Source organism: Penicillium samsonianum (genome assembly GCF_028829775.1).
Source record: "Penicillium samsonianum strain IBT 33392 chromosome Unknown utg000003l_segment0_segment0, whole genome shotgun sequence".
NCBI lineage: Eukaryota > Fungi > Ascomycota > Eurotiomycetes > Eurotiales > Aspergillaceae > Penicillium > Penicillium samsonianum.
In genome coordinates, this window is record NW_026643261.1 from 3,350,450 (window position 1) to 3,373,847 (window position 23,398).

At 48.8% G+C, this 23,398-nt stretch overlaps 11 protein-coding genes across 11 annotated transcripts; 6 read left to right on the plus strand and 5 right to left on the minus strand.

The window, feature by feature from the left end:
- Nucleotides 1-455: 455 nt before the first annotated feature.
- Nucleotides 456-2,332, minus strand: N7471_004871 (uncharacterized protein; the record flags this gene model as incomplete). The annotated part of the gene is made up of 3 exons (XM_057277590.1): nt 456-866; nt 916-1,244; nt 1,303-2,332. 3 exons carry the CDS (start codon nt 2,330-2,332, stop codon nt 456-458), a joined length of 1,770 nt encoding a protein of 589 aa, XP_057137200.1.
- A 1,003-nt stretch (nt 2,333-3,335) lies between these two features.
- On the minus strand, nt 3,336-5,536 carry N7471_004872 (Major facilitator superfamily domain general substrate transporter; the record flags this gene model as incomplete). The annotated part of the gene is made up of 6 exons (XM_057277591.1): nt 3,336-3,612; nt 3,671-3,785; nt 3,853-4,982; nt 5,033-5,296; nt 5,366-5,440; nt 5,496-5,536. 6 exons carry the CDS (start codon nt 5,534-5,536, stop codon nt 3,336-3,338), a joined length of 1,902 nt encoding a protein of 633 aa, XP_057137201.1.
- Nucleotides 5,537-6,101: 565 nt separating this feature from the next.
- N7471_004873 (uncharacterized protein) lies at nt 6,102-6,456 on the plus strand (the record flags this gene model as incomplete). The annotated part of the gene is made up of 2 exons (XM_057277592.1): nt 6,102-6,230; nt 6,328-6,456. 2 exons carry the CDS (start codon nt 6,102-6,104, stop codon nt 6,454-6,456), a joined length of 258 nt encoding a protein of 85 aa, XP_057137202.1.
- Nucleotides 6,457-8,387: 1,931 nt separating this feature from the next.
- On the minus strand, nt 8,388-9,198 carry N7471_004874 (uncharacterized protein; the record flags this gene model as incomplete). The annotated part of the gene is made up of 2 exons (XM_057277593.1): nt 8,388-9,110; nt 9,178-9,198. 2 exons carry the CDS (start codon nt 9,196-9,198, stop codon nt 8,388-8,390), a joined length of 744 nt encoding a protein of 247 aa, XP_057137203.1.
- Nucleotides 9,199-9,902: 704 nt separating this feature from the next.
- Nucleotides 9,903-10,740, plus strand: N7471_004875 (glutathione S-transferase family protein; the record flags this gene model as incomplete). Its single annotated transcript, XM_057277594.1, has 3 exons — nt 9,903-10,039; nt 10,103-10,308; nt 10,367-10,740. The coding sequence occupies 3 exons, from the start codon at nt 9,903-9,905 to the stop codon at nt 10,738-10,740; spliced, it is 717 nt and encodes a 238-aa protein (XP_057137204.1).
- A 202-nt stretch (nt 10,741-10,942) lies between these two features.
- Nucleotides 10,943-13,668, minus strand: N7471_004876 (uncharacterized protein; the record flags this gene model as incomplete). The annotated part of the gene is made up of 4 exons (XM_057277595.1): nt 10,943-11,302; nt 11,367-13,406; nt 13,460-13,582; nt 13,633-13,668. 4 exons carry the CDS (start codon nt 13,666-13,668, stop codon nt 10,943-10,945), a joined length of 2,559 nt encoding a protein of 852 aa, XP_057137205.1.
- Nucleotides 13,669-14,187: 519 nt separating this feature from the next.
- On the plus strand, nt 14,188-16,704 carry N7471_004877 (uncharacterized protein; the record flags this gene model as incomplete). The annotated part of the gene is made up of 7 exons (XM_057277596.1): nt 14,188-14,286; nt 14,345-14,372; nt 14,427-14,457; nt 14,548-14,781; nt 14,903-15,128; nt 15,192-15,326; nt 15,394-16,704. 7 exons carry the CDS (start codon nt 14,188-14,190, stop codon nt 16,702-16,704), a joined length of 2,064 nt encoding a protein of 687 aa, XP_057137206.1.
- A 186-nt stretch (nt 16,705-16,890) lies between these two features.
- N7471_004878 (NAD(P)-dependent oxidoreductase) lies at nt 16,891-18,004 on the plus strand (the record flags this gene model as incomplete). Its single annotated transcript, XM_057277597.1, has 4 exons — nt 16,891-16,917; nt 16,965-17,153; nt 17,210-17,541; nt 17,605-18,004. 4 exons carry the CDS (start codon nt 16,891-16,893, stop codon nt 18,002-18,004), a joined length of 948 nt encoding a protein of 315 aa, XP_057137207.1.
- Nucleotides 18,005-18,474: 470 nt separating this feature from the next.
- Nucleotides 18,475-19,493, minus strand: N7471_004879 (dihydrodipicolinate synthase family protein; the record flags this gene model as incomplete). The annotated part of the gene is made up of 2 exons (XM_057277598.1): nt 18,475-19,023; nt 19,098-19,493. The coding sequence occupies 2 exons, from the start codon at nt 19,491-19,493 to the stop codon at nt 18,475-18,477; spliced, it is 945 nt and encodes a 314-aa protein (XP_057137208.1).
- Nucleotides 19,494-19,788: 295 nt separating this feature from the next.
- Nucleotides 19,789-21,274, plus strand: N7471_004880 (uncharacterized protein; the record flags this gene model as incomplete). Its single annotated transcript, XM_057277599.1, has 5 exons — nt 19,789-20,085; nt 20,150-20,624; nt 20,690-20,932; nt 20,999-21,088; nt 21,165-21,274. The coding sequence occupies 5 exons, from the start codon at nt 19,789-19,791 to the stop codon at nt 21,272-21,274; spliced, it is 1,215 nt and encodes a 404-aa protein (XP_057137209.1).
- A 399-nt stretch (nt 21,275-21,673) lies between these two features.
- On the plus strand, nt 21,674-23,281 carry N7471_004881 (uncharacterized protein; the record flags this gene model as incomplete). Its single annotated transcript, XM_057277600.1, has 2 exons — nt 21,674-22,038; nt 22,093-23,281. 2 exons carry the CDS (start codon nt 21,674-21,676, stop codon nt 23,279-23,281), a joined length of 1,554 nt encoding a protein of 517 aa, XP_057137210.1.
- Nucleotides 23,282-23,398: the final 117 nt, after the last annotated feature.

The following is a 23,398-nucleotide window of genomic DNA, read 5'->3' on the forward strand; positions in this document are numbered from 1 at the left end:
CTCAGGGTTTAGAAGCTTATCGGGTTTAAAGCCGTTTCAGCCAATGCTTGACAAACGCAGTCAGACGGACCCCGGGAACCTTTGGAATATATAGTATAGTCTACGATGTATACAATTACTTCTCTCCGCCTACAACGCTTATTTCGGGATTTAAAATCATGATCAAGCTGCCCTGATCAGTGCAGCAAATGTATTTCTCCTTCAGCATGTTCCTTGTATTGTAGGTAGTGGACATAACGGCGTAATTGTAGAAAAGGAATATGATCATCCAGAGGACCCGGAAAATGGCAATGAGGATCCCGGCAGCTGGCAAAATGCTAATTGATCCATAGGATCACAGCAAAAACGACCAGTGCTTTCCAAAGCGAAGAGTGGTAGCTTGTTAGGCCCAATGGCGCAAACGAGATCTCGAGATCAGACCACCCAGAAGTAACCTATTTTCGACGATCGCAGGCTTACAACTCCTCATCGTTTGCTGGGGGTCCAGCAGAAAGATCAGGTGTAAGACTGAAACCCTCTTTGAATATCTTAGGACTGGTCAAAGTTGATTCCGCTGGAGCGGAAGAGCCCAGAACTTCATTGATTCTACCGGACGACTCTGCGATCCGGCGCCTAAGGGCATTCTCATCTGCAGTCGAGACACTCGCCCGCTGTTTCTTCAGTGGACTACCGAAAAGTCCATCTTCTGGTTCAGCAGCTGGCTGAGACGGCTCCGAGGGTCCACCTGCAGATCCAGTTGCGGCAGCCTTTGGCGGTGTTGTTGAGCGCTCGTTTACAGGAGGCGTGGATCCAGATCCCGAAGCCGGCGTATCGGCAGAATCGCCGACACTGCCCCCAGGTGGTTCGGCAGAGTGCTGACGCTTGAGCTGTGGGATTGTTAACAAAGAACTCACAGAATGTTGGAATTTTACCTACTCGAATCTTTCGCAGGCTCTCCGCCAGCTCTCCCTGGCGTTGAATGTCATCTGGAGACAAGAACCGATCGTCATCCTTGGCTTCTTCATCGTCTGCCTTGCCAAGTATGGGGTTGTCGGTGTCGTCGTCATCGCTGTCCATGTCATCGACGCTCTTCTTGCCCTTCCGCGGCTTGGCTTCGTTGTCCCGGAAATTAAGGAATCCAACAGAGCCCCCAGGCTTGATAGGGCCAAGGCTTGCGAAATCAGCTTGTATGGACTTGCGCTTGGTGGCGGCAGGCGTCTCTTGCACCTTGGGATCTTTCAGGATACCCATCTTTTGCAATTGACCTATGTTCATTTAAAATTAGAAACGATTCCCATCAAGAGTGATCCAGAGAATACTCACGTTCACCACGGTACATAAAGGTGAAGACAGCGTATGGTTTATCAGTCGGGTCAATACCAGTAACAGTCTGCGTACTAATGGTCTTCGGGTCGAGTGACTTTGGCTTCGCGAAACTTGTGGTATGGTCAACATCGGCGTCTCCTCCGCTGCTGTTATCTTGACCACCCTCCTCATCGTCGTGCGCATCAAATTGCGGGGAGTACTCGCCCCGTTTGATTTCTCCCGACGCCAAAACTCGGAACAAAGCAACTTTAATCTGGCCCGCTGTCTCGGGAATTGGATCATCGTCGTCAGAGTCGGAGGAGAGGTCGTCGTCTGAAACATCCTCGAGGGGCGACTTCTCGTCATTTCCGTATCGCATAATAGTCTTGGACTTGGCAGGATGGTTGTCCTCCATTTCCATGGCGGTCGGATCCTCTTCAGCGGCGCGCTTTGCACGGCGCTTCTCCATCTTCTGTCGCCTGCGTTCAATCTTGGCTGCGGCATCCTTCCCTTCCAGGTCCAGTCCGTTGAGCCAGCGCTCCAGACCGACCTCGCGGAACAAGAATTCGCGCTCGGCAATTCCCCCGCCTTCGCTATCCGGAACGCTGACCCAGCGTGAATTCACCCATGTCTCTTCTCCTCGTCGCAGTAGTGTAGCCACCTCCTCCTTCTGTCTTCCGTCAAAGTAGATGTATGCAGCCACGGTCTCGTTCGCCGAGTTTGTCAAGCCCTGGTATGGTGCGACCGTCCCGGCGGTTTGACCTGGCTCACCGGACAATTTGCCTACCACTTTTGGTTTCGGTGAGGGGCAATCTGCTGTTGGCTTTGGGGTCGAGTACGGAACATCTTGCTCGGGGTTTAGGAGGGTGACGGAAATGGCGAAGGTTGATTGTTCCGCTTTGCCGGTCCCAGATTCGGGAATTTTGGGTGGAGGAACTGGAATGAAACAACCTATGCGCGAAGCTCGGGAATGGCGTTGAATGGAATATTCCGAGATTGGGCCATCTGGCGTGTGGATGCTCACGGCAAGCCCTTTGAAGCAGGGCATGGTGGGAAAGGGTTAAGTGGGATATGGATGTTGCACTGTGGGGAGAAGAGTCCAACGAGGAGGCAGGGCCAGATCTGCCCCGCAATTAAGACAAGAAATACTTCGGGCAAAAACACGAGAGAAGTGACCCCAAATTGAGGATAGGCGAACTTCTTAGTTTTTTTTTTTTTTTCCTTCCCTCGTGGGTGCTGAAAGAATAAGCTATAGGTGGGAGGCGGTCAAGGTAGTGGGTTTCGAATCACCCAGCAGCCCACAGCAGTTCCTTGAGCTCCACTGCAGCTGCTGGTGTGTTTGTTTCTGGGTTTCAAAAAGGATGGTCACGATGACGGGGGGGATCATAGATTTCCTTAGGCTTGGCCCGAAACACGACGCTGCAGTTCCTGGACTCAAGTAGGCACACACAACCTCAAAATTGCGAACAGAAGGAAAGGAAGTGAGAAAAGTAGACCTGAGCTCTCTCAAGGACAAAGGTGAGGGGCGGGAGTGGACCAAAACATGAGGGTTGCCATCCCCCCGAACTCCCACGTGATACACCTATCAAGCCAGTAGCCTACAGCATGCCTACATTTGTAGTCATTTATAGTCATTTATGCTTTATCCCATGACTCTACCTGGTGAAATTCTATCATTTGCACCTATTTATCTCCCCAAAATAACATGAACATTGAACTTGTCCTGATCATATCTCCACATCAGCTGATCCCCCAGCAACCATGGATTCTGCGAAACCTTGTGGAGCACACTTTCCTTACTTTGGATGTTCTTCTCTATAGCTCTATCCCGGTAATATACCCCCAGAAATTGGTTTAGCTCTGCTAAAATTTAAAGGTGAGTGTCAATCCTGATAAATTTCATTATGTCCAAAATCCATAGTGCATCATTCGTGATTAAATATCCAAATATCCCAAAAAGAATAGAGCCAAATGCCAGTAAGCCGGCTCTAGCACGGGAACAAAAACCGTAATTGAAATCCAACAACCAGAGCCATGTTCATTAGACCGATCTACGACTTCACATGGTCAAAGACAATGCTCTGTTTCTCCGACCCGGCAACATCCTCGTTACCACTTGCAGGACGGTCAAACTGGTAAAGAGGCTCCAGCTCAACATTCTGGCGGAAAATGTAGCGCCTGAACCAGTATGGTAGTGCTTTGGTGACTTGATACTTCATGTGGACCCGAGTAGGAACTGCGAAGATATAATCCAGCTCTTCAAGAGTACGCTGCTTCGTTTCGGGAACCCAGAGGAAAATCATGACCATTGCAGTGACGTTCAGACCACTAAATTCAATCGTTAGAGATTTTGATGAGAAACTTTACTATCGGTAGAAAGACTTACGCGTAGAAGCCGAATGCTCCTGTGGCAGTCATTGCACTCAACATTTTGGGGAATGTGATCGAAAGCACGGCAGCCCAACCTAGGCAGGTTGCCACAGCCCAGGACATGCCAACCTCTGATATCAATGTTAGTTCTAGAAGCTCTATCAAGCGAGAAGGGGAAATTGAAAGTGAAAAACATACCACGATGGGAAAGCGGGAATACCTCCGCCGAATAAGTGAACGGCACGGGTCCTTCACCAGGCGAGTAGAATGCGGCGAATAGGAAGACGAAGAACGCGATCGAAGCCAGGTGACCAGTACCCTCGGGAGTCCAGAAGCAGAAAGCAGCACCAAGCAAAGTCCATGCCATCTGCGGGAAAGTGAACAACAATAGAGTCCGACGGCCATATGTATCGATAGTCCAGATAGCAGGGAAGGCGAACACAAAGTTAACCAGGCCGAATCCCCAGGAAGCAAACAAAGCCTGTGTATCATTTGCGCCGGCGTTCTTGAAGACAGTTGACGAGTAAAAGGCAACGATGTTGATACCGCACATCTGCTGGGCGATCATGACAACGAACGAAGCAAGAGTGGCACGTCGGACGCGAGGAATAGTGAAGAGCTCAACAAAACGAGTGACATAGTTACTCTTACCGATTAGGTCCATCTCAATCTTGATCTGGGCATGGATGTAGTAAAGGTCACGGGCGGCCTGCAAAGGCGTGTTACGGAGACGACATAGAGACTTGTATGCCTTGCCCATCTCGCCCCGTCGAATGTACCAGCGAGGTGACTCTGGGCAGAAGTAAACACCGAATAGGAGAGGGACAGCCGGGATAAAGGCCGATCCCAGCTGTAGACGCCAGGATATTTTACCTGTATCCTTGACAGCAAGGTTGGCACTGAAGCCGAGGAAAATGCCAAAAGCGGTCCAGAGCTGCCAGGACATGACCAGACCACCGCGGATCACAGCAGGAGTATTCTCAGCACAAAAGATTGGAATTGTAGAGGCCTTCAGACCCATTCCAATACCCAGGAGGAGACGGACCACAAACAACTGTACCCAGTTCTGGGTCACTGCAGAGCCAATGGGGGTAAGGACACAAAAGATAGAGGCGATGAAGATTGTACCGCGACGGCCCAAAGTTCGATTGCATGGGTCCGAGAGCCAGCATCCAAGGCAAGCACTAGCAATGTAGGGAGCAGCATTGACGACGCCGACGAGCCATAGGTTTCGGTCGGCCTGAGCGCTCTTTTTGGGATCTTCTGAAATACCAAAAGCATCGGGGAATGACAGGTTAGCACCATTGGAGCCAGTCTGATCCCATCCTCTGTATTGATGTTAGTAATGTACCCAAGGCGTGCTGGGGAAATCACATACTGTACGGCTGCACCGATAGAACACAGGATAATGGTGAAGTAGAGTGATCTAGGCTGACGCCATTTGTGAAGCACTTCATCACGCAGGGCAGTGAGCTCCAGCTCGGTCAAGTCTGCCACTGTCTCGAACTCGGTAGGATCACGCGCAACCAGCGCTCCTTTTTTCAACTCGGGTAGGATGTCCATCACATTGTACTCCTCGGCAAACTCTTCCACATTGCGGAGCACCTGATTTTTGGTCAAGTCGGCCAAAGGGTTTTTGATCCTTGGTTGTGTTAGTGCACTGAGAGGAAAGGGAAATATATGAGGAGAGCGTTAAATGAGTGGAGCTTACCTGGCGGACACATTATTGTGAAGGTCAACTTGCTCAACATATCCTTTCTCGGCGCTATTTTGATCATTGCTCGAACTATATGAAATTGGTATGAGCATTGAAAAGCGCCCAAGGAAGATTCAGATCTTACCGCAGGTCAGAGCCGACCTGAGTGATGGCCTCCTGAACCATTTTGAAGACTACCTGGTCAAGCTGTTAAAGACGGTCAAAAAAGAAACCAGAGGCTGAGCCGACTCTGATGGTGTAGGGGAAAGAAAAAAGAGAAAGGTTGATGGAGAGGAAGAGTTGGAAAACCAACAGCTTTAGTTAATGGAGTACTCCGTACCTCGTTTGATAATGAGTCTCCAGAGACAAACAAAGTCGTTAATGGTAACTATTTTATTGACCTCGGGGGGGGAAGGGGCACCTTTTTATGTTCTGCATCTAACCTTTTCTGAGACCAGTCCGTTTGAAAAGGTGCACAATCTAATTGGCTAGAATGAAAGATGTCAAAGCCTCAGGACTAGAGCCAAAAAAAGGAGGGAGTTTTTTGTCATGGCTTCCCTCTGATCTACTTCCCGAAACGGATCAGAATCTGGGGGCCCTCGTCGAATTCCCATGGGGAAACCCCAAACCCTAATAAAAACGGAGATACAGGAATCACATACTCCACTATTACGCTAAGCCTTCGGCCTTTACTGGAAAGATTTCGGTCTCGCCAAAATACTACATTAAAAGTTCTCTGCTACCTTCCCTCATGCCAAGTACGATAAACAAGTATGAACAAGACGACTACATGCATCTGGACAAGAAATCCTTCAGGATCTTGCGCTCTCGACTGGGATCCCTGTCCATACCCGTGGACCCGTTCAAGTCCGATGTGAAAGTAAGTTTACTGCTGTTAAGCCCCAGATTTATCCCCTTCTAATTATGCGGTCTTTGTCTCCATGTTATGCAATCGAATCCTACAACCCCATCCATAGTTCCTGTCAGATACAAATATGGAAGGTAATTCTCGAGAGGTATCGGGATCGCCGCTCTCGACATTGGCTTCTCGGGGCGAGCGCCACATTCGTCCACAAAAGGCATCGGGTTATAGTAGCCATTTCTAGGCAGGGGCAGAATTGTGATTGGCGAAAAAATTTTGGCCATACGCCTAAGTGCTAGTCAACTCATTGGCGCTAAATTAGGCTTAAATCACGCTAATCCCTGCCCTTCAGGCTTGTTTTCGGTGACTTCATAGGACTCGGAGGTTCACGTGGACAATATATTTGCCTTTTAGAACCGCAGAGTGAGACCCGAATCCTGTGTAGGAAATATAGGAAATGACGAACATCTGAAATTGAAACCTTTTCCGAATTCAGTAAAAAGAGGGGGAAAAAGTGGAAATCCGGGGCAAATTGCGGGAAAGACATGTGTTTCCTTGGGGTCTAGGTCTCACGCTAACGCAGTCAGGTGTACGGCGTACCCCGTACGGAATAGGAAAAAGTCAACTTCTCGGGAATGAATTACTCTCGGAGTCCAACCATCCGGCATGAAAAGTAGTGGGGAAATATTTAATCCAAGGATACTCGATCCCGATCTTTGCCGGTAGAACTATCCCGGTCTGGAAGCCGTGTGCCCCGTATGTGTGAGTTACCGTGCGTTTTTCTCCAGTTGAGGGCGAAATAGGCGTTAGTGGCGTTAGATCAAGTAACATCAGACCCGGCAACTACCAAGTCAAACCTCCACAAAAACGTGTTTCTCAGAACGTGGCGTGACCAAGTGCTGATGCGACTAAAGTGGCACATTGAAAGATGATCGCATCATCACTCGTGAATCTCACAAAGCGGACTGTGACCGTCTCCGGCGACATGGTTCTCGCCGAGGCTCGAGCGGGCCGTGTCTGGGGGTTGCAACGCTAAGGCACTCGTGGCTGCCCATGTGGGGATCGACAACTTTCTACCCCAAATTGTTTATCCCTTGGGGAAATATTTGGACGTGCTTTTGTAACTTCTAAGCGCCCCATCCATGGATTCGAGTCATGATACCAACAATTTGCGGCAAAAGAATACTGAGATCACATCCTTCGAGTCGGTTACTTTTGCGCCGTTTTCGGCTTGCCCTGCGCCTTTCAAAGTAGTACGTATTTGACATGTCAGATGCAGAGTACCCCTTGTGTATTAGACTCTATGAGCCAATTCCTAAACTAGCCCTTGTTGAGAAGAATAGTATGGTACCATTGCCGATCAAGCGTCCAATCCTGGTATGTATGTACCATGTGCCAGTGCCATGACAGATTCTGAGCCATGCTACTCCGTATAGAAGAGCACATGTCCTTCCAGAAAAGGATCGCCCTTGCGGGTGCCTGCACACCCTACCATGTGTTCTCTTAAACTGCGGAACAATTTACGTGGTCAATGCATCCTTGGGAGAGTACCATCTGCGTGCCCTGCTGCAAGGGGCAAAGCAAATATAGAAATAAGTCTACAATCGTATTCCATTGTTCTCATCTATACGGAGTAGTCCTCGTAGGCTTATGGCAATTATGGGATTTTGTACCCATTTCGCTTCACAACTCCAAACGGTTTCGAAAGTGGAAGAAAAGGTACGTTCACAATTTTATAAGTGACAGGGCCGGCATGCTATTTTACCAACGACCTAGGCGGGTGAATGCAGTTGTAAAGATATACGAATGTGGCAGTGTTTGAAAAGAACCGCTTATTCCCTAACATCGAATCAGGACAAGCTAGCAACTAACTTGCTTTTTCTTGATGGCAGCGTTGCCTTGGGCCAAACAAAGAAAACGACAGTAACATGGAAATTGATAATTCCTATACAGGGGGTAGAAGCTTAGTCAATGAGGGCCAAGGATGGAGTATAGTTGCTTTTGAAGTTGTCTCTGATTTGAATAGTGCGAATCCCGAGATGGTCAGATACCTGTTACTTTTGAACGACTGCAGATGTATCCGATAATCTCTGGTACTCGAACCCTTTCCTTTTCCGTTTTAGTGCTCATGGTTGAGTGGACGAGAAACGAGCTAGGATTTGTCTCTACCACCTTTCAATAGACCGGCCGGGATTCGCAGCAATCCCGAAATGTCTCGAGGATGACCTCCAGCTGATCCGTTATAGCGAGGAAGTTGGCAATTGTGCGGCCGTGGATGCGTATAAGCTCTTGGAAATTGAAGTAAGGGTCTGCCAACCCTTTCCAGGTCTCCCCCGCGGAGATAAGCTTGGTAATGGGCTCCTCGGACGCCTTTCCACTGTAGCGAGATGCCATGAATATCCTCATTTGCTCCACTTTAGCCTTTAAGCACATGGATCCAGGAGTAAGTTTCAAAAGAACCCTGGTGAACGCAACAGGAGCAGCCGGGCCCATGCCATGCCCGAAGAGAGTGAGGTTTTGCGTCTTGAATGTATATTTAGCTGTTGGCGCGATCCATCCATCCACGGATAGAAGCAAGGGTGAGTGAGACGACTTCAGCCGAGTCTCTTCATTTTGCTTTATCTTTCGCCGCCTTTCTCCCTTCACAACAGCAATGATCTCATCGAGCGTCTTTGGGGAAGTGATCTCAAACAAATCTCCGCCCATCTGGCAGATTTGATAGAATTTTCCACCCCCCTTAAAGATTAGTTCCCCCTCCTGGGGGTTGCACATGATAGGAGTGCATTCCCCAAGGTTATAATTGGCGGTGAGTTGATACCCCCAGGTATTTGGTGTGGCCCATTCACCCTCGTAGTCAAGCTCTTCTGGGTCCATTGTCCATCCTAGTGGAGGGGTCACCTAAGCGTTCTATTAGTATTGCATATACATGATGCAATCATGTGCCTGTTTCCGAACTTAGACTTACAGGGAGATTTTTACTGGCCATGGCAACTAGTCATTTTCCCTAGATAATTTGAGGATATTGGGTACAACTTTGGATCTGGAGTCAAGCTGGATGTGGAAAGCAGAGTTGAGTTGGAGTGGATTATGAAGTGGGCAGACGGATTCTAGGTACCCGTCCACGGGTCCACTAATCACGATGCCATTATGATATCTTTTTCTATTTCATTTTAGGATAGTCAGTCTCAAACTGTAAAATGGGGTGAAAGCACGCTGCACCAGGGCATCCGCAGTTGGGTGTGGTAACCCATCGAGTCCTCCAAGCATATAAAAGCCTCAATGGAGGCCTGTACCACCATACTTTGGTAGCACAGCGGATATGACTTGCACCTGGTTGTGAAATGCTTCATCTACCTTGGTACGGAGCCCATGATATAAGTGCCGCTCTAATTCCATAGTCGAGAACTACATAGAGGTGCATATTTCAAGATACAATAGTATATTCAGTCAAGCTGATGTGATATGACGCCATCTTACCTACCTCCTAGGAGGGCTAGGTATATCCATCCATGGATGGATAGCCCTGGTATTGCGGGGGGCTGACAAATAGACATTCTCGCGCTGGGTGGCCTCCGGGAGCTCCTTTTATTTACTTCCAGACTGTTATTGTTATTCCAAATGTTTTCTCGTTCATTGAAGACTGTATCACGACTATCTCAACTCTCATCAAAATTTTACCCATATTCTACCATGTCTTCAAACATCACCTTATACAGCTGGCCCACGCCGAATGGCATCAAAGCCTCCATCACCCTAGAGGAGCTTGGTCTGCCTTATAAAGCCGAAGGCCTTGATATCTCCTCTAGCTCAAATCCCCAAAAGGAAGAGTACAATTATTCCCACCACGCAGCGCGACATGTCACAACATGCTGATGAAAGTCATTGAACAGATGGTTCCTGAAGATTAACCCTAATGGCCGCATCCCCGCCCTACTTGATGGCTCGCAGCGCGTTTTCGAGAGTGGAGCAATCATGACATATCTAGTCGACAAGTACGACACCGACCGCAAGATCAGTTACGCCCCTGGCACCCCCGAGCACACCGAACAAACTTCCTGGTTAATGTTCCAGATGGCTGGACTTGGGCCCATTCAAGGTGTGTGCAGATAATCCACCTTGTACGTGTGCTTCGAGCTCTCTCTAATACTCAACAGGACAAGCAAATCATTTCCGTCTCTTCGCCGACACGCGCTCCGATTACGCTATTAACCGGTATGTCAACGAGACGAAGCGGCTCTACTCAGTCCTCGAGTCGCGGTTGAAGGAAAGCCCTTACCTCGCGGGTGAGAAGTATACTATTGCCGATATTGCGAGTTTCTCTTGGGTTCGCGGTTCTCCTATTTCCTTGGAGATTGATCTGTCTGAGTTCCCCGCTTTGAAGAAGTGGGTCGAGGAGATTGATAAGCGTGCTGCTGTTCAAAAGGGGGTGGATGTTCCTCATTCGACTTGGACTCCTGAGCAGAAGGCTGAACACTTCCGGAATTGCCGTGCCAAGATTGATGCCATGACTACTTCTGATCAGCATTGATTGATGGTAGTCTTGGGTTTCTGGTGACAGTTCTGAAAGTAAATAGGAACAAGGCAAGCTCGTTGCAACAATGTCATGAGTTTCAACCTTGCATCTAGGCAAGGCGATCCTATGTCAAAAGTCTCAATGATTTGTTTCAATACCTCTAGTAACCAGGGCTAAGCTCTTAACAATAAACAAAGAGGGAATAATGATTGAATACTCAAAGCTCTCCGGGTCTGTAGCTTCGCCAGGTCTTAAAACCAACCTGCTCATACCACCCGTCGAGTGCAACCCAGTCTACAAAGACGCCTTCAAGGCCTCGTTGCTTCATGTTTTCAATAGCATGACAGACCAATGCCAGCCCAATTCCATACTTGCGGTGGGACTCATCAATTCCCACGGCACCGATCAGCCCTGTTTTCGGACCACAGGTTTGGGGGAATGCCCAAGACTTGTTCAGAGCATCTGATGGACCGAGCATTAACGTCCAGCCGACCTGCTGGCCTTGGGAGTCGAATGCTGTCATCACACTGTCGGGATACTTGTCGGGATGTAATGCGACGTATGCCTCCACCCAGCTCTTTATAGAACATTAGTATAGATTCTAACAAAGTATAAGCGTGCGAACAACACAGGAGTCTTACCCCGTTCTTAGAAAAGTTTCTTCTTTGTCCAGCCAGACAGGCCTCGTAATCTTCGGATTTTAATGGCGCGAAGCGGAAGCCTCGCTCCCGGGCACGAGTGATATACTTCTCTGGCGACTGGAAGTTCCGAATATCTTGGTACAAATCAACCGACCGGGCACTGGGCGGACTGAGTCGGAAACCACGGTGAGTGAAGAAATGTTGCACTGTTTCTGGAAGGTCCTGGGGTATCCCGGGCCAAAAGCGGGGGAATGAGCTGCCCAGCTTCACATTATTGAGTCCAAAGGTTGCCCTGAAGTATGCTCTCGTTTCTTCTAGCAGGGCAATTCCAACGCCTTGGTGTTGATACTTTGGTGCCACGGCAAGAACTGTGATATACACGGTGTTTGGTGCACCGTGGTCATTTGTGTAAGCAAGACAGAAGCCTACTAGCTGCGATCCAATGCGAGCGATGAAATGGTGGCCATGCGGGCGTACTATCAGAGACCGCAAGCTTTCAGTAGGAACAAGGTAGGTCGGGAGAGCAGCGGCCCAGACTTCGAGCACCTCATCCAGATCTCTTTGTGCGTTAAATGGCGTTACTACCGCGGAGGTCTTGCTCAAAGCACTCGTTCCCACGGGAAGAGCACCTGTCGGGATCAGCGATCCGAACATGATATCGGCAGCCACAGAAAATGCCTCGATAGTCGGCTCGTAGGTGGTAATATAAGTCTTGACACTAGGAGCATCAAGGAAGTCATAAGGGTTGCAGGCAGCAATATGCACCAATGAATGAACACGTTCAGCAAGTTCTAGGCCTAGCTGCTCCTGGTATGGCGACTCTCTTGCATTGAGTGAAGTGAAAATCACCACATCGGCGACTTCAATGGTTCGCCATTGCTCCGAAGTCAGACCTGTCGCTCCGTATCTGAGCTCAGCAATGGAATTGTTGTGTTGCCGCAGAACATCAAGGTATTTGTTGGACTGATATAATCCTGGCCGTCCCGTTCCTTCGCCATCCACAGCACCACCGACTGGGGTCTTGTCTCCAGGGAAGAGGAAGATTATGATTGAAGTCCTTGACAGGGGGAGAACACCATTTTTGTCACGAACGAGTGTTGTCGATCGAGAATATATATCCATCGTCGTCTCGGCAATTCTATTGTTGAGGGAGCTCAAGTCTGTGAGAGTGGATTGCCGAAGAGCGGCGTCCCAGTTCAAAAACTTGTCCTTCACCGTAGCCACATGGCGACAAGCGTCAGCCAGTCGTGATTGATCAATTGTGCCGGACTTTATTGCTTCACAAACTCTTTTGATTGAAGCCACCTGCACATCAAAGGTATGACAGATCATGATGCTATCGCTACCAGCGCGCAACGCTAGCACCGAGCCTTCCTCTGTACCGTATGTGGAGCGGATTCCATCCATCTCCAGGCAGTCTGTGATGATCATACCATCATAGGCCATGTCCTTGCGCAAGATTCCCATAACATCCGGAGAAAGTGTTGCAGGTCGCATGAGATCGATACAAGGCAGCGAGATATGAGCAGTCATGACGGTCTCGATGCCTTCAGCGACAGCCCGCCTAAAGGGAATCAACTCGCAACGCTCCAGCTGATCCCTTGTTTTAGGGATGACCGGCAGTCCATAATGCGAGTCAACAGCTGTGTCTCCATGACCTGGAAAATGCTTTACGCTGGGGACGATGTTTTGTTCCCGCAGACCCCGCGCAGCTGCACTCGCAAACCGGCCCACAAATTCAGGGTCATCGCCAGGGCTGCGTACACCAACAACTGGGTTTAAGGGCTCCGAGTTGATATCGCACACTGGTGCATAGTTCATGTTAATTCCGAAGAAACTCAGGGTTTCCCCCGTGGCTTTCCCCGCACTGTAGGCGCACTCCGGGTCATGCGTGGCGCCAAGTGCCATAGGCCCTGGTACCTGAGCAGCGATCGGGGGAGAAATGCGAGTGACCAGTCCATTCTCCTGATCAATTCCGATCAACAGTGGTCGCTCATGTCCAGCCACTCTGGCTTCATTCTGTAAAGCCAGTGTCAAGGCCTAGAGAAGATTAGTCAAGCCAGTCAAGGACGATACAGCCTCGGATATCGCACCTGAAGCTGTTCTGCATTCTCAAAATTGCGCGAGAAGAGGACGATGCCTCCAACGTGGTAGTCATGGATCAAAGTCTTGATTTCGGGACTTGGGGTGCAGCCATAGAACCCCACCGCGAAGAGCTGCGATCGTCAGTGAGATTCATAAAGAAGGGGTTTCAGGGCTCATGTACCTGGCCAACCTGCTTTTGAAGATCAGAAGAAGCCATTCTGGCTTTATTGTTGATTTTTTTGGGGGTTTCATGGATTGGAAGTAAATGGTTCAAGACGAGGTGACGTTGCAAAGTATCGGAGTTGATCTGCCCGGGTCCACTTGCAACATTGCGCTGACACCTGGATATTTCAGCTTAACCTCTTAGGATCTAGTGAGTATGTAAGTAGGTAGGTTCTTGCCACATAAAAATATAAAAGATAGGCAAGTTCGATGGATGGGGGATAACCTTGGAGATAAAAGAAATGTGACCGGCCCCAGGGAACATATCCCCGGATATGTTTCTGATGATATCTGGCAATCGAGGCCTTCCCACTTCTATTTCATATAGAATCTAAACCAAAAACATAAAAGTCCAACATGTACCTTCAATGTTAGAAATCCAGCTTATCAACATTGAAGTTAACCTCCCAGCTGGGCAGGGCTTCCAAGGTTGCAAGGCTGGAAGATAACGGCACGTGCGCCCGTAGTCAAGACCGTCTTTCCCGAGCCCCTCTGTATTCAATCCCCAAACGAAATGAATCAAATCACTAGCACCTCAGGCATGACGAGCAATGGCGTCGACCAGCATCGTCCGTTTCCCTGTGATGAATGCTCAAAGTTGTTTACGCGGAGTGTAAGTACCCCAGCTCCTTATCTTTTCTGTCTTGTTCTCACCCGGATTCGATCTGCAGGAAAACTTACAGCGGCATAAGCGTGCACGTAAGTCTGCATAAATATTCCTTCATAGAAAATCAAATATTGATGCCCTATCAGGCCACGGCGGCGCTTCGCGCAAGAATTTCCAGTGTGGCAGATGTCATGCTCGATTCTCTCGAAGGTCTTGTTTCCATTTTCATGCCCGTCATGCATTGCAATAACACTGATAATTTTGCAGCGACGTATATAAAAGACATGGTGATCGTTGCCGTGCGACAGGATCTCCAATTCAGACATCTCAGCCGCAGGTGCCGTGGGAGGGTATGCATACCCCCCAGGCAATGGTCGGCATACCGTCACCTTTGACCAACCCCAACCCAGCCGAACGTGTTGTGACCGACGAAGCTTTTTGGGAAGAGCACAGTACATTTGCTACTGAATTACCCCAGAGTTTCTCCTCTTCCTCGCCGAGGTACGCTTGCCTTTAGCTGATTTGTATAAATTGCCCCCGATGCGTTCCACAGTAAGGGGGGCTCATCGATTGAAATCACGTCTAACAGTGGGAACTTAACCTACAGTAACCACGCTAATAGCGAAGAAACATACGTCAAACAGTATTTTGAGCATTTCCACCCGTCTTTCCCTTTGTTGCATCGACCTACATTCACTGTATCCTCGACGCCGAAGTTACTGTTGAAGGCCGTTACTGTCATTGGGAGCTTATTTTCTCCCAATCTATATGATCATGAGGAGACCCAAGCTCTCGCACACTGGCGTCAAGATGTATGGCAAAGTGGACAGGAAGAGCTTCGACATATGGTATATGACTAGATCCTACTATCGTGTCTTCTGAGAGCGATGTTCTAATTGATATTGAAATAGGTTTCCTCGAATTGCAGTGAGATCAGACAGCCATGGGTCATTCAAGCCTGGCTTCTCTATATAATCTACGGGGTATACGCAAGCGAAGCAGGCCAATTCCAGACCGTGAAAAAGATGCTGCGGCAACTTGTCGATGTCTGTATTGTCTTCTGCAATGTCCTATTCCTCTTTTACCTAGGCTTACATGTATTCTTTGAGATAGGCTGTGCACGAAATCGGTCTGTCCCAACAGGGTATCGCTATGCCAGATGCCCAGTCTTGGATGTACCAACTTGACTTCAGTTCAGCTGGAGATGATCCGCAAACTCTCTATACGCGATGGACGTCCTATATTACCACCGAATCGATGAGACTGTCGCTGTACACTCTAATCTTTCTAGACTCCCACACATTTTCGCCTTGTAACTCTCGGCCTTTGATGTCACCGATGGAACTTGGCTGGGAACTTCCCTTCCCTATCAATCTGTGGGAAGCCAAAAACTCTCAGATATGGCTACTGAGATTCAACGAGAACTTTGGACTTCCGACTTTTACAATAGCCAATAGTCTATTACACGGGCCACGCGGCCTAGGGACGGCCTCTCTGACAATTGCTACTCAGCAACTCATGACCGAAACACCGGACTCGCAACTTTTAGCAGCGCTAGAAGCATCCCCCTTTGCCGCATTTTGCGTCCTGACGAACATAGGTGCTCTTGTGCGGGACTTTACGCGGTGTTACTATCAAATGCCGCCCAGTCCATCTGACCCGAATCCGTTCCATATACTGACTCAGGCTCAAAATAAACAAGTGCACACAGCAATAGAAGCAATCACGAAGATTGTCAAGAAGCAGGCTTACACCGGTGACAGCCCCCAGTTTCTGCTGTGGAGAACGAACGAGCTCTTCATCTCTTCTCTCAAGATCAGCTTATGTCGCCCTGATCAGCTCTTGATAGCAGGTATTGTGGATAACAGCCTGATAGCTGGGATGGCTGCTTCCACTCATCTGACCCAAGGGAACCTTGTCGCGATCCGGCGATCAGCACCTCTTGTCCCTTACCATGTCGGAGGCGATGAGGGCATTGTGGCTCTTCTGAGCGATTTATCTGGCGCATTGTCCAGCATCTCCGGAGAGGAGCAGGATAAAGTGGTCCGCGAAGCACCCTGGGTTACCGTGACCAGTTACGGTGTTTTATTATGTATATGGGGAGCGCTCAAACGCGCAAGTACCGATATCCGTCACCACTTGAACACGTTCAACGAACTCCCAAGAACCTCAGAATACTGCATGTTGATCTTCAACACCCTCATGGAGTCCGCTCTTCTCAATTTCTCCACAGAGAATGACCGGGTGACCCGAGACCCCCGCTTGTGGACCATGGATCGAGAGGCTTTCGTTAGTCTGCTCGATGAAGGCGAGTCCCTCTTTGTCAATTTAATCAAGGCCTTCTGTCAGCGAAGATCCTTGTGGGGGATTGGGCCTTCCATGCTGGCTGTATTGGGCGAAATCCCGGGTACTGGAGCCGAGTGAAACCGTCGCGGGGTGCCAAGGTTTGTTATCAGAGTGAGTGGACCGTCGGCAGTGGACGGTGGGTACACCAAGTGGAGCTCCACATGTCCCGTTCGGGCTCTTTGTTATAAACCCGCGGACAACAAGCTACCTATATAGGTAAAGGCTTCTGGGAAGTTTTCAAATCGACTGCAAGTAAAAGCCAGAATGACATCACCCACAAGAGTTGGCTGGGTAGGTTATATTTCCTTACTTGATTGCCTATTTGCTGATCGGGATAGTATGGCCTCGGATCGATGGGGCTAGGAATGTCCCTCAATCTCCAAAAATACCTCAAGAGCAACAATTTGTCGCCACTTCGTTACAGCAACCGTACTTTGTCAAAGGGTGATCTGCTTCGTGATGAAGGAGCCACACCTGAAGAGAAGTTCGAAGATCTCGTCCAAAATTCGGATATAATCTTTACAATGGTAGGAGGGGCATCTATTTATTATAGGATGTGCGATATATTGACGAAGACAAATAGATCTCCATTGACGAAGTGCTAATTGAGCTATTTAACAAGGCCTTGATCGCAGGCGATTCATTGAAAGGCAAAGTCTTTGTAGACACTTCTACTATTCATCCAGACACGTCAGAATGGGCCACATCACGCCTCAGTGAATATGGGGCAGCATTCATAGCTGCCCCAGTGTTTGGCGCTAGCGCTATGGCGGCCGCTGGGAAGCTCATCTTCGCGGTAGCCGGACCTGCTAAGGCAGTTGAGACAATCAGACCTCTCATCCTGAACATCATGGGACGCAGCATCATCGATATGGGAGAAGACGTGCGAAAGTCCAGCCTTCTCAAGATCTCTGGGTAGGTATCCATTCAATCTTTGGAACGATCATCAAGATTGAGCTAACTCACTCCTCTTTCCAGGAATATCCTCGTTATCAGCTTCATGGAAGTGATTGCTGAAGCGCAAGTATTTGCCGAAGTTACGGGGATTGGCAATCAACAGCTGGAGGAATTTATTGGCAATATGTTTGGTCCCGTGCTCGAAAGCTACTCAAAACGTATCACTACTGGCGCGTATGCACCGCCGCTGGACACGTCTCCCGGGTTTCAAGCAGCCCTTGCAAGCAAAGACATGAAACACGCTCTCTCCATCGCTACCAGTCATTCAACTCGTCTTCCAACGCTTGAAATTGCATCAAATCGTCTTAACTCAGCACGAGAATATGCCGGTGAGTGCTTGGATAGTTCAGCTATTTATGGAACAGGGCGAATGGAAGCGGGCCTGTCTTTTTGGAGTGAAAACAGCCGACAAGGAAACTGAGTTTTCTCTTTTGACCAAATAGAACGTTTACGTGTTTGTTCTTAAAAGATTGATCTAATATTCATTCAACTCTTCTTGACTTGTCCCCTCTATTAAAAGGAAATAATGCTACGTACGTTGTCTTGCGTGTGAATCAGGTATTAAGAGCGTTAACTCTAGAATTCAAAGAAGACGCTTGGTGATTGAAGTTAGCAGTACTTTTTTCTATAGATATAATTCCAAATTCCATCCGAGTCACAGAATGTTCATTGGCGGAATATGGGCTCTTAACCAGATAGTATAGACTGCTTTTCACTTTCTTCTTCCTCTTAGATTTCATGTAGTTATTCAGCCCAGAACATACAAATTGCTCTTGCCAGTTTCATACACGCTTATAAAACGTTCCTAGCAAGAGAGGAGATGAAAACTTTCTGTATTCTCCACAAACAGAGGCTAGCTAATAGCTAGTGGAAGCCCGACAAACAAGTCATCTAGGCATCTTGTCTCAACAATTTCTCCAGGTCAACCACCTCACTTATTGGGGCTACGATTTCTTGACTCAAGCTTGTGATCGTTGTGTTCCCTAGTGGTCTGCGTCCCCGGCCCGTACCGTATCCGAAATGATGCGACACAATAGCTTTGACACCCGCAATGCCCACCTTGGTGAGGGCCCAGTCGGCATGACTGAGCTTGGACTGAAGCTCTTGTGCTGCTTGAAGCTCGCCCTTCTCATAGTACCGCAATATCTGCACATGCAGCTTCGGTACAATGTTGGCGAGTGCGGCAATAATCCCGTTCGACCCAGCAACAAGGGCAGGTAGGAAAAAGTCCGACTTTCCACCAAAAGTAGCAAATGATGTCCCTGAAAGTGCCGATGAGACACGCTGAAGCTTTCCAACGTTGCCGCAGGTGAGTTTGCAACCGACAATGTTTGGGTTGGATTTGGCTAAGCGGATGATGGAGTCGGAGCTGATGTCGATGCCTCCCGTCACGCCAGGGAAATTGTAAATGAGAATGGGAAGCTCGGATTGAGATGCCACCTGCATTTTCAGATATTGTTAGATTATGAGAACACGACAGAGGGTTTCTTTATCAGGATATAGAAAGATCTTACATCCTGGAAGAAGCCTTCAATAACGGATGCATTCATGGCTGCAACCCAATATGCCGGTGGTAACACGAGGGCGAAATTGGCACCGGAAGCTTTAGCCTCTGAGATATAGGATAGTGTTTCCCGCACACTAGGTGCGCCACAACCGACAATCAACTGCAATCCTGTGTAGCCCAGATGGTCAAGGTGATCGCGGACAGCGCGCACCAGAGACTTGCGCTCGCTATGATCCAGATGAGGAGCCTCTCCATTGCTTCCCTGAAGTACAAGCCCAGTAACCCCACCTTCGGCCATGCGCTTTGCATGAGCCAAAGTGCTTTGGAGATCGAGGGACTCATCCTCCTCGAAGAACGTCACTAGTGGCGTATAGACACCGAAGTTGGGCTTTACTGGTGCCATTTCGTCGTGATTTTTGAATGTGAGGGTTTGGAGAGATACTGACGGTATTTAGCGCCTGATTGCTATTTATTGCTACCCCTTGGCCTCTTATTCATCGAGCTCGGCTGCCCAGGTGGTATACCGCTCTTTGTCGGTGGAGCTCCACCTTGTTTCTCCATCGGGCTCCGCTACTGTTAATTAAAAGGCACATAACGCAATCAAGGCTAATATAACCAACTCCATTGATTTTTGCTACTTCCTGCTTTGTGAAATATTCTACTTACATTCCAAAATTACTTCCCGCCAGACCGACACAATGAGCTCTCTTTCTCCTTCGTTTTTCGAGGTCGTGGACTATACGCCCCCGGACGCTATCTTCGAGCTCACAAAAACATACAATGCGGATCCAGTTGCGCGCAAAGTAAACCTTGGGCAAGGAACATACAAAGACGAAAATGGCAACCCTTGGATCTTGCCCGCGGTGCGATCGGCAAAAGAGAAAATCAAGGACTCCAACCATGAATATCTCCCGATCCTAGGGCTCCCCTCATTTCGGACACTGGCTACAGATTTGGTATTTGGCAAGCATTCTGCTGCAATTCGTGAAGGCCGAGTAAGTAATATTCATCTTATTTTCAGACGGTTATTTCGGCGATTGACTTTTTCGCTTCCTCCAGGTCGCATCCTGTCAAGCTCTGTCTGGTACAGGAGCACTCCACATCGCCGGAACAATGCTTAAGCAGGTGCTAGGTCGCGATGCAACGGTGTATATAACCAAGCCTAGCTGGTCAAATCACCGCCAGGTTTTCGAATCAATTGGCTTCGCAGTCCGCGAGTTCAATTATTCGTCTAGTGTCGGTGTCGACATGCAATCATTGATCCAAACACTGAACGAGGCAGCCCCAAAGTCCATCTTTGTGTTTCATGCCAGCGCTCATAACCCAAGCGGCTGGGACTGCAGTCCAGATCAATGGAAACAGATAGGTGCTATTGTGAAGCAGCGGCAGCTATTCCCTGTTTTTGACGCCGCGTACTTGGGGTTGACCTCGGGCGACTACGATCATGATGCATTTGCCATCCGATATTTTGCCGATGAGCTTGGTCTTGAGATCGCGGTGTGTCTTTCTTTTGCCAAAAGCATGGGACTTTACGGTATGAATATGATTTTAGTGCTATTATCTCTCCCCTTTATGCTAACCTGTGTCGAATGTTCTAAGGCGAGCGTGTCGGATTATGTGCGTTTTCATCGAATACTCCCACTATCGCGGCTGCCGTCGAGTCAAGTTTGGCACGAATGATCCGTGTTGAAATCTCTAACCCCCCTGCCTTCGGCGCGCGCATCGTAGCTGCGATTCTAGAAGACGAGGAGCTTTATGCGCAGTGGCGGAAAGATCTCGTCACGATGAGTTCGCGAATCGCGAATATGCGATGGCAATTGTACCAAGGGTTGACTGAACTTCGTACGCGTCTCCGATCCCTTGGTTGCTTTCTGGATTTGATGTGGAATGTCTCTAATTGTTTGTTAGGCACCCCTGGAGACTGGAAGCGCATCACCGAGCAAAAGGGGATGTTCTGCATTCTCGGTCTCACACCGGATCAAGTACACCATTTACAAAGTAAGTGGCTGGAAAACAGATATTCACAATGGAACATGCTTTACCCTGAGAAAGCTAGCTGACGTGTTTGATATAGAGGAATACCATATCTATATGGCCGAGAGCTCGAGGGTATCTATAGCGGGGCTTAACGGGTCCAATGTTCGGTATGTCGCCGAATGCATAAATCAGACAGTGAAGCGATAAGATGGATTTTGGTGGACTATGACAGGTATCAGATATGGACACAATTGAGTCACATATCACATAGATAACCCCAATGCCCATTAAATTGCTATCTAAGGTTAATTGGACACGTCACCCATGGACACCTCCAGGGCTGGGCATCCATGGATCCATGGATTTGAGCAGAACCTTCTGATAAGATAAGCCCGTCCACACGCCTCTTCGACACAAAATGGAGCTCCACCAGGAAATGTCCACCTCTACAAATTCCGGGGTACAGCTTGAAGCTTGGCCAACTTCCCCATAGGCTGTTTCGTAGCCCTTCCGATAAACCCAATATCAGACGGGGGATTTAAAGAGAAAGCCATGGCTTCATGATTTTGCCATTCAAGTGTACAGAGGTGCATCAACTGAGACAACATGACAGTGTCAAACGATATGAAGCTATCCGAGGTTCCATCAAAGCATGATACGGAGCAAGCGGTCATGGACATTCAAGACGGGAACCTGAAGCAGCACGAGATCCGGGACCTCGATCCTGCTCTCCAATTCATGAACGCAGAGGAGATTGAATATACCCCCGGCGAAGCCAAGAAGGTTTTGTCCAAAATCGATCGAGTCCTCATGCCCTTGCTCTGTTGGGTCTATTTGATTCAGTTTGCCGACAAAACGTCATTGAACTATGCCTCGCTTATGGGCATTCGGGAAGACACTCATTTGGATCCCAACTCGCAGCAATACAGCTGGGTCTCGAGTATTTTCTATGCTGGATATATCTTTTGGGAGTAAGTATGTTCTCCTGCTGTTCTCTTTTACAGATCGCTAATGTATACGCTTAGATTCCCCACCACTTATCTGCTTCGCCGTCTGCCCCTGGGCAAATACACCTCAGTCAATATCGTGCTCTGGGGTATCGCACTCGTCTGCCATGCAGCCACTCATAACTATGCGAGCCTACTTTGCGTCCGCTTCTTCCTAGGCGCATTTGAGGCAACAGTAACGCCGGCCTTTGTCTTGTTCACTTCTTGCTGGTATAAGCAAGAGGAACAAGCCAAACGCATGGGCCTTTGGCTCAGTTGTAACGGATTAGCCCAGCTGCTGATTGGGCCCATCGCCTACGGCCTAGCAGGTGTACATGGAACTTCCATCGCTGTCTGGAAAATCCTCTTTCTGGTATTTGGTCTGCCCACTGTCCTAACGGGTATAGTATATTTTTGGTACATGCCCGACAATCAAGTCCAGGCCGGGTTCTTGAATCACCGCGAGAAGCTTATTGCCATTGATCGGATTCGAGGCAACTTCCAAGGAATCGGCAATCAAACATGGAAATGGCCCCAATTTTTTGAAGCATTTCGCGACCCGCGCACCTATCTCTACGTCCTGTTCTCGTTGCTCATGAACATCCCCAACGGGGGAATCACGACCTTTGGATCTATCATCATCAGCTCCTTTGGATTTTCCAAACGCATGTCCCTGATTTTGAACATGCCAATGGGCATCGTGGACATTACCTGTAAACTGGGACTGACCTATCTCTCCGACCGGTTCTTTGATCGCACCCTCTTTGCCATAATTGCCATTCTGATTCCCATGATCGGCGGTATCATGATGATTGTGATCCCCGTTCATGCCAAAGCTGGCTTGCTGGTAGGATACTACTTCATCGGTGCCGCTGGAACTGCCTGGTGTCTCGTTATGGTGATGATTTCGAACAACACCCTAGGGTATACCAAGAAAGCAACAGTGAACGGCCTCCAGATCGTGGCCTACGCAGCCGGAAACTGGATCGGTCCTCAAACATTCCGCTCAACCCAGTCGCCTGAATATTTTGATGGCAAGCTGATGGTCGCCGTCATGTATGCTCTGGCAGCGGTCACCTTGGCAGCAATTCGGGTCATCAACATCATGGAGAACAAGAGACGCGACCGCAAGGCGATCGAGGACCCTGACACTGCACATGCTACCCTTGGCTCTGAATTCCTGGATTTGACGGATTTCGAGCAGCCAACCTTTCGCTATGTGCTGTGATTCTCTACGCTTGAACAGGGATCGTGGTATATGTGTCAAGTCTCATTCGAGTCTTTTCTGGCTGAGCTTGAGCATCCAAGGTGGAATATTTGTATTTAATCGGGGTGTACCGTGTTA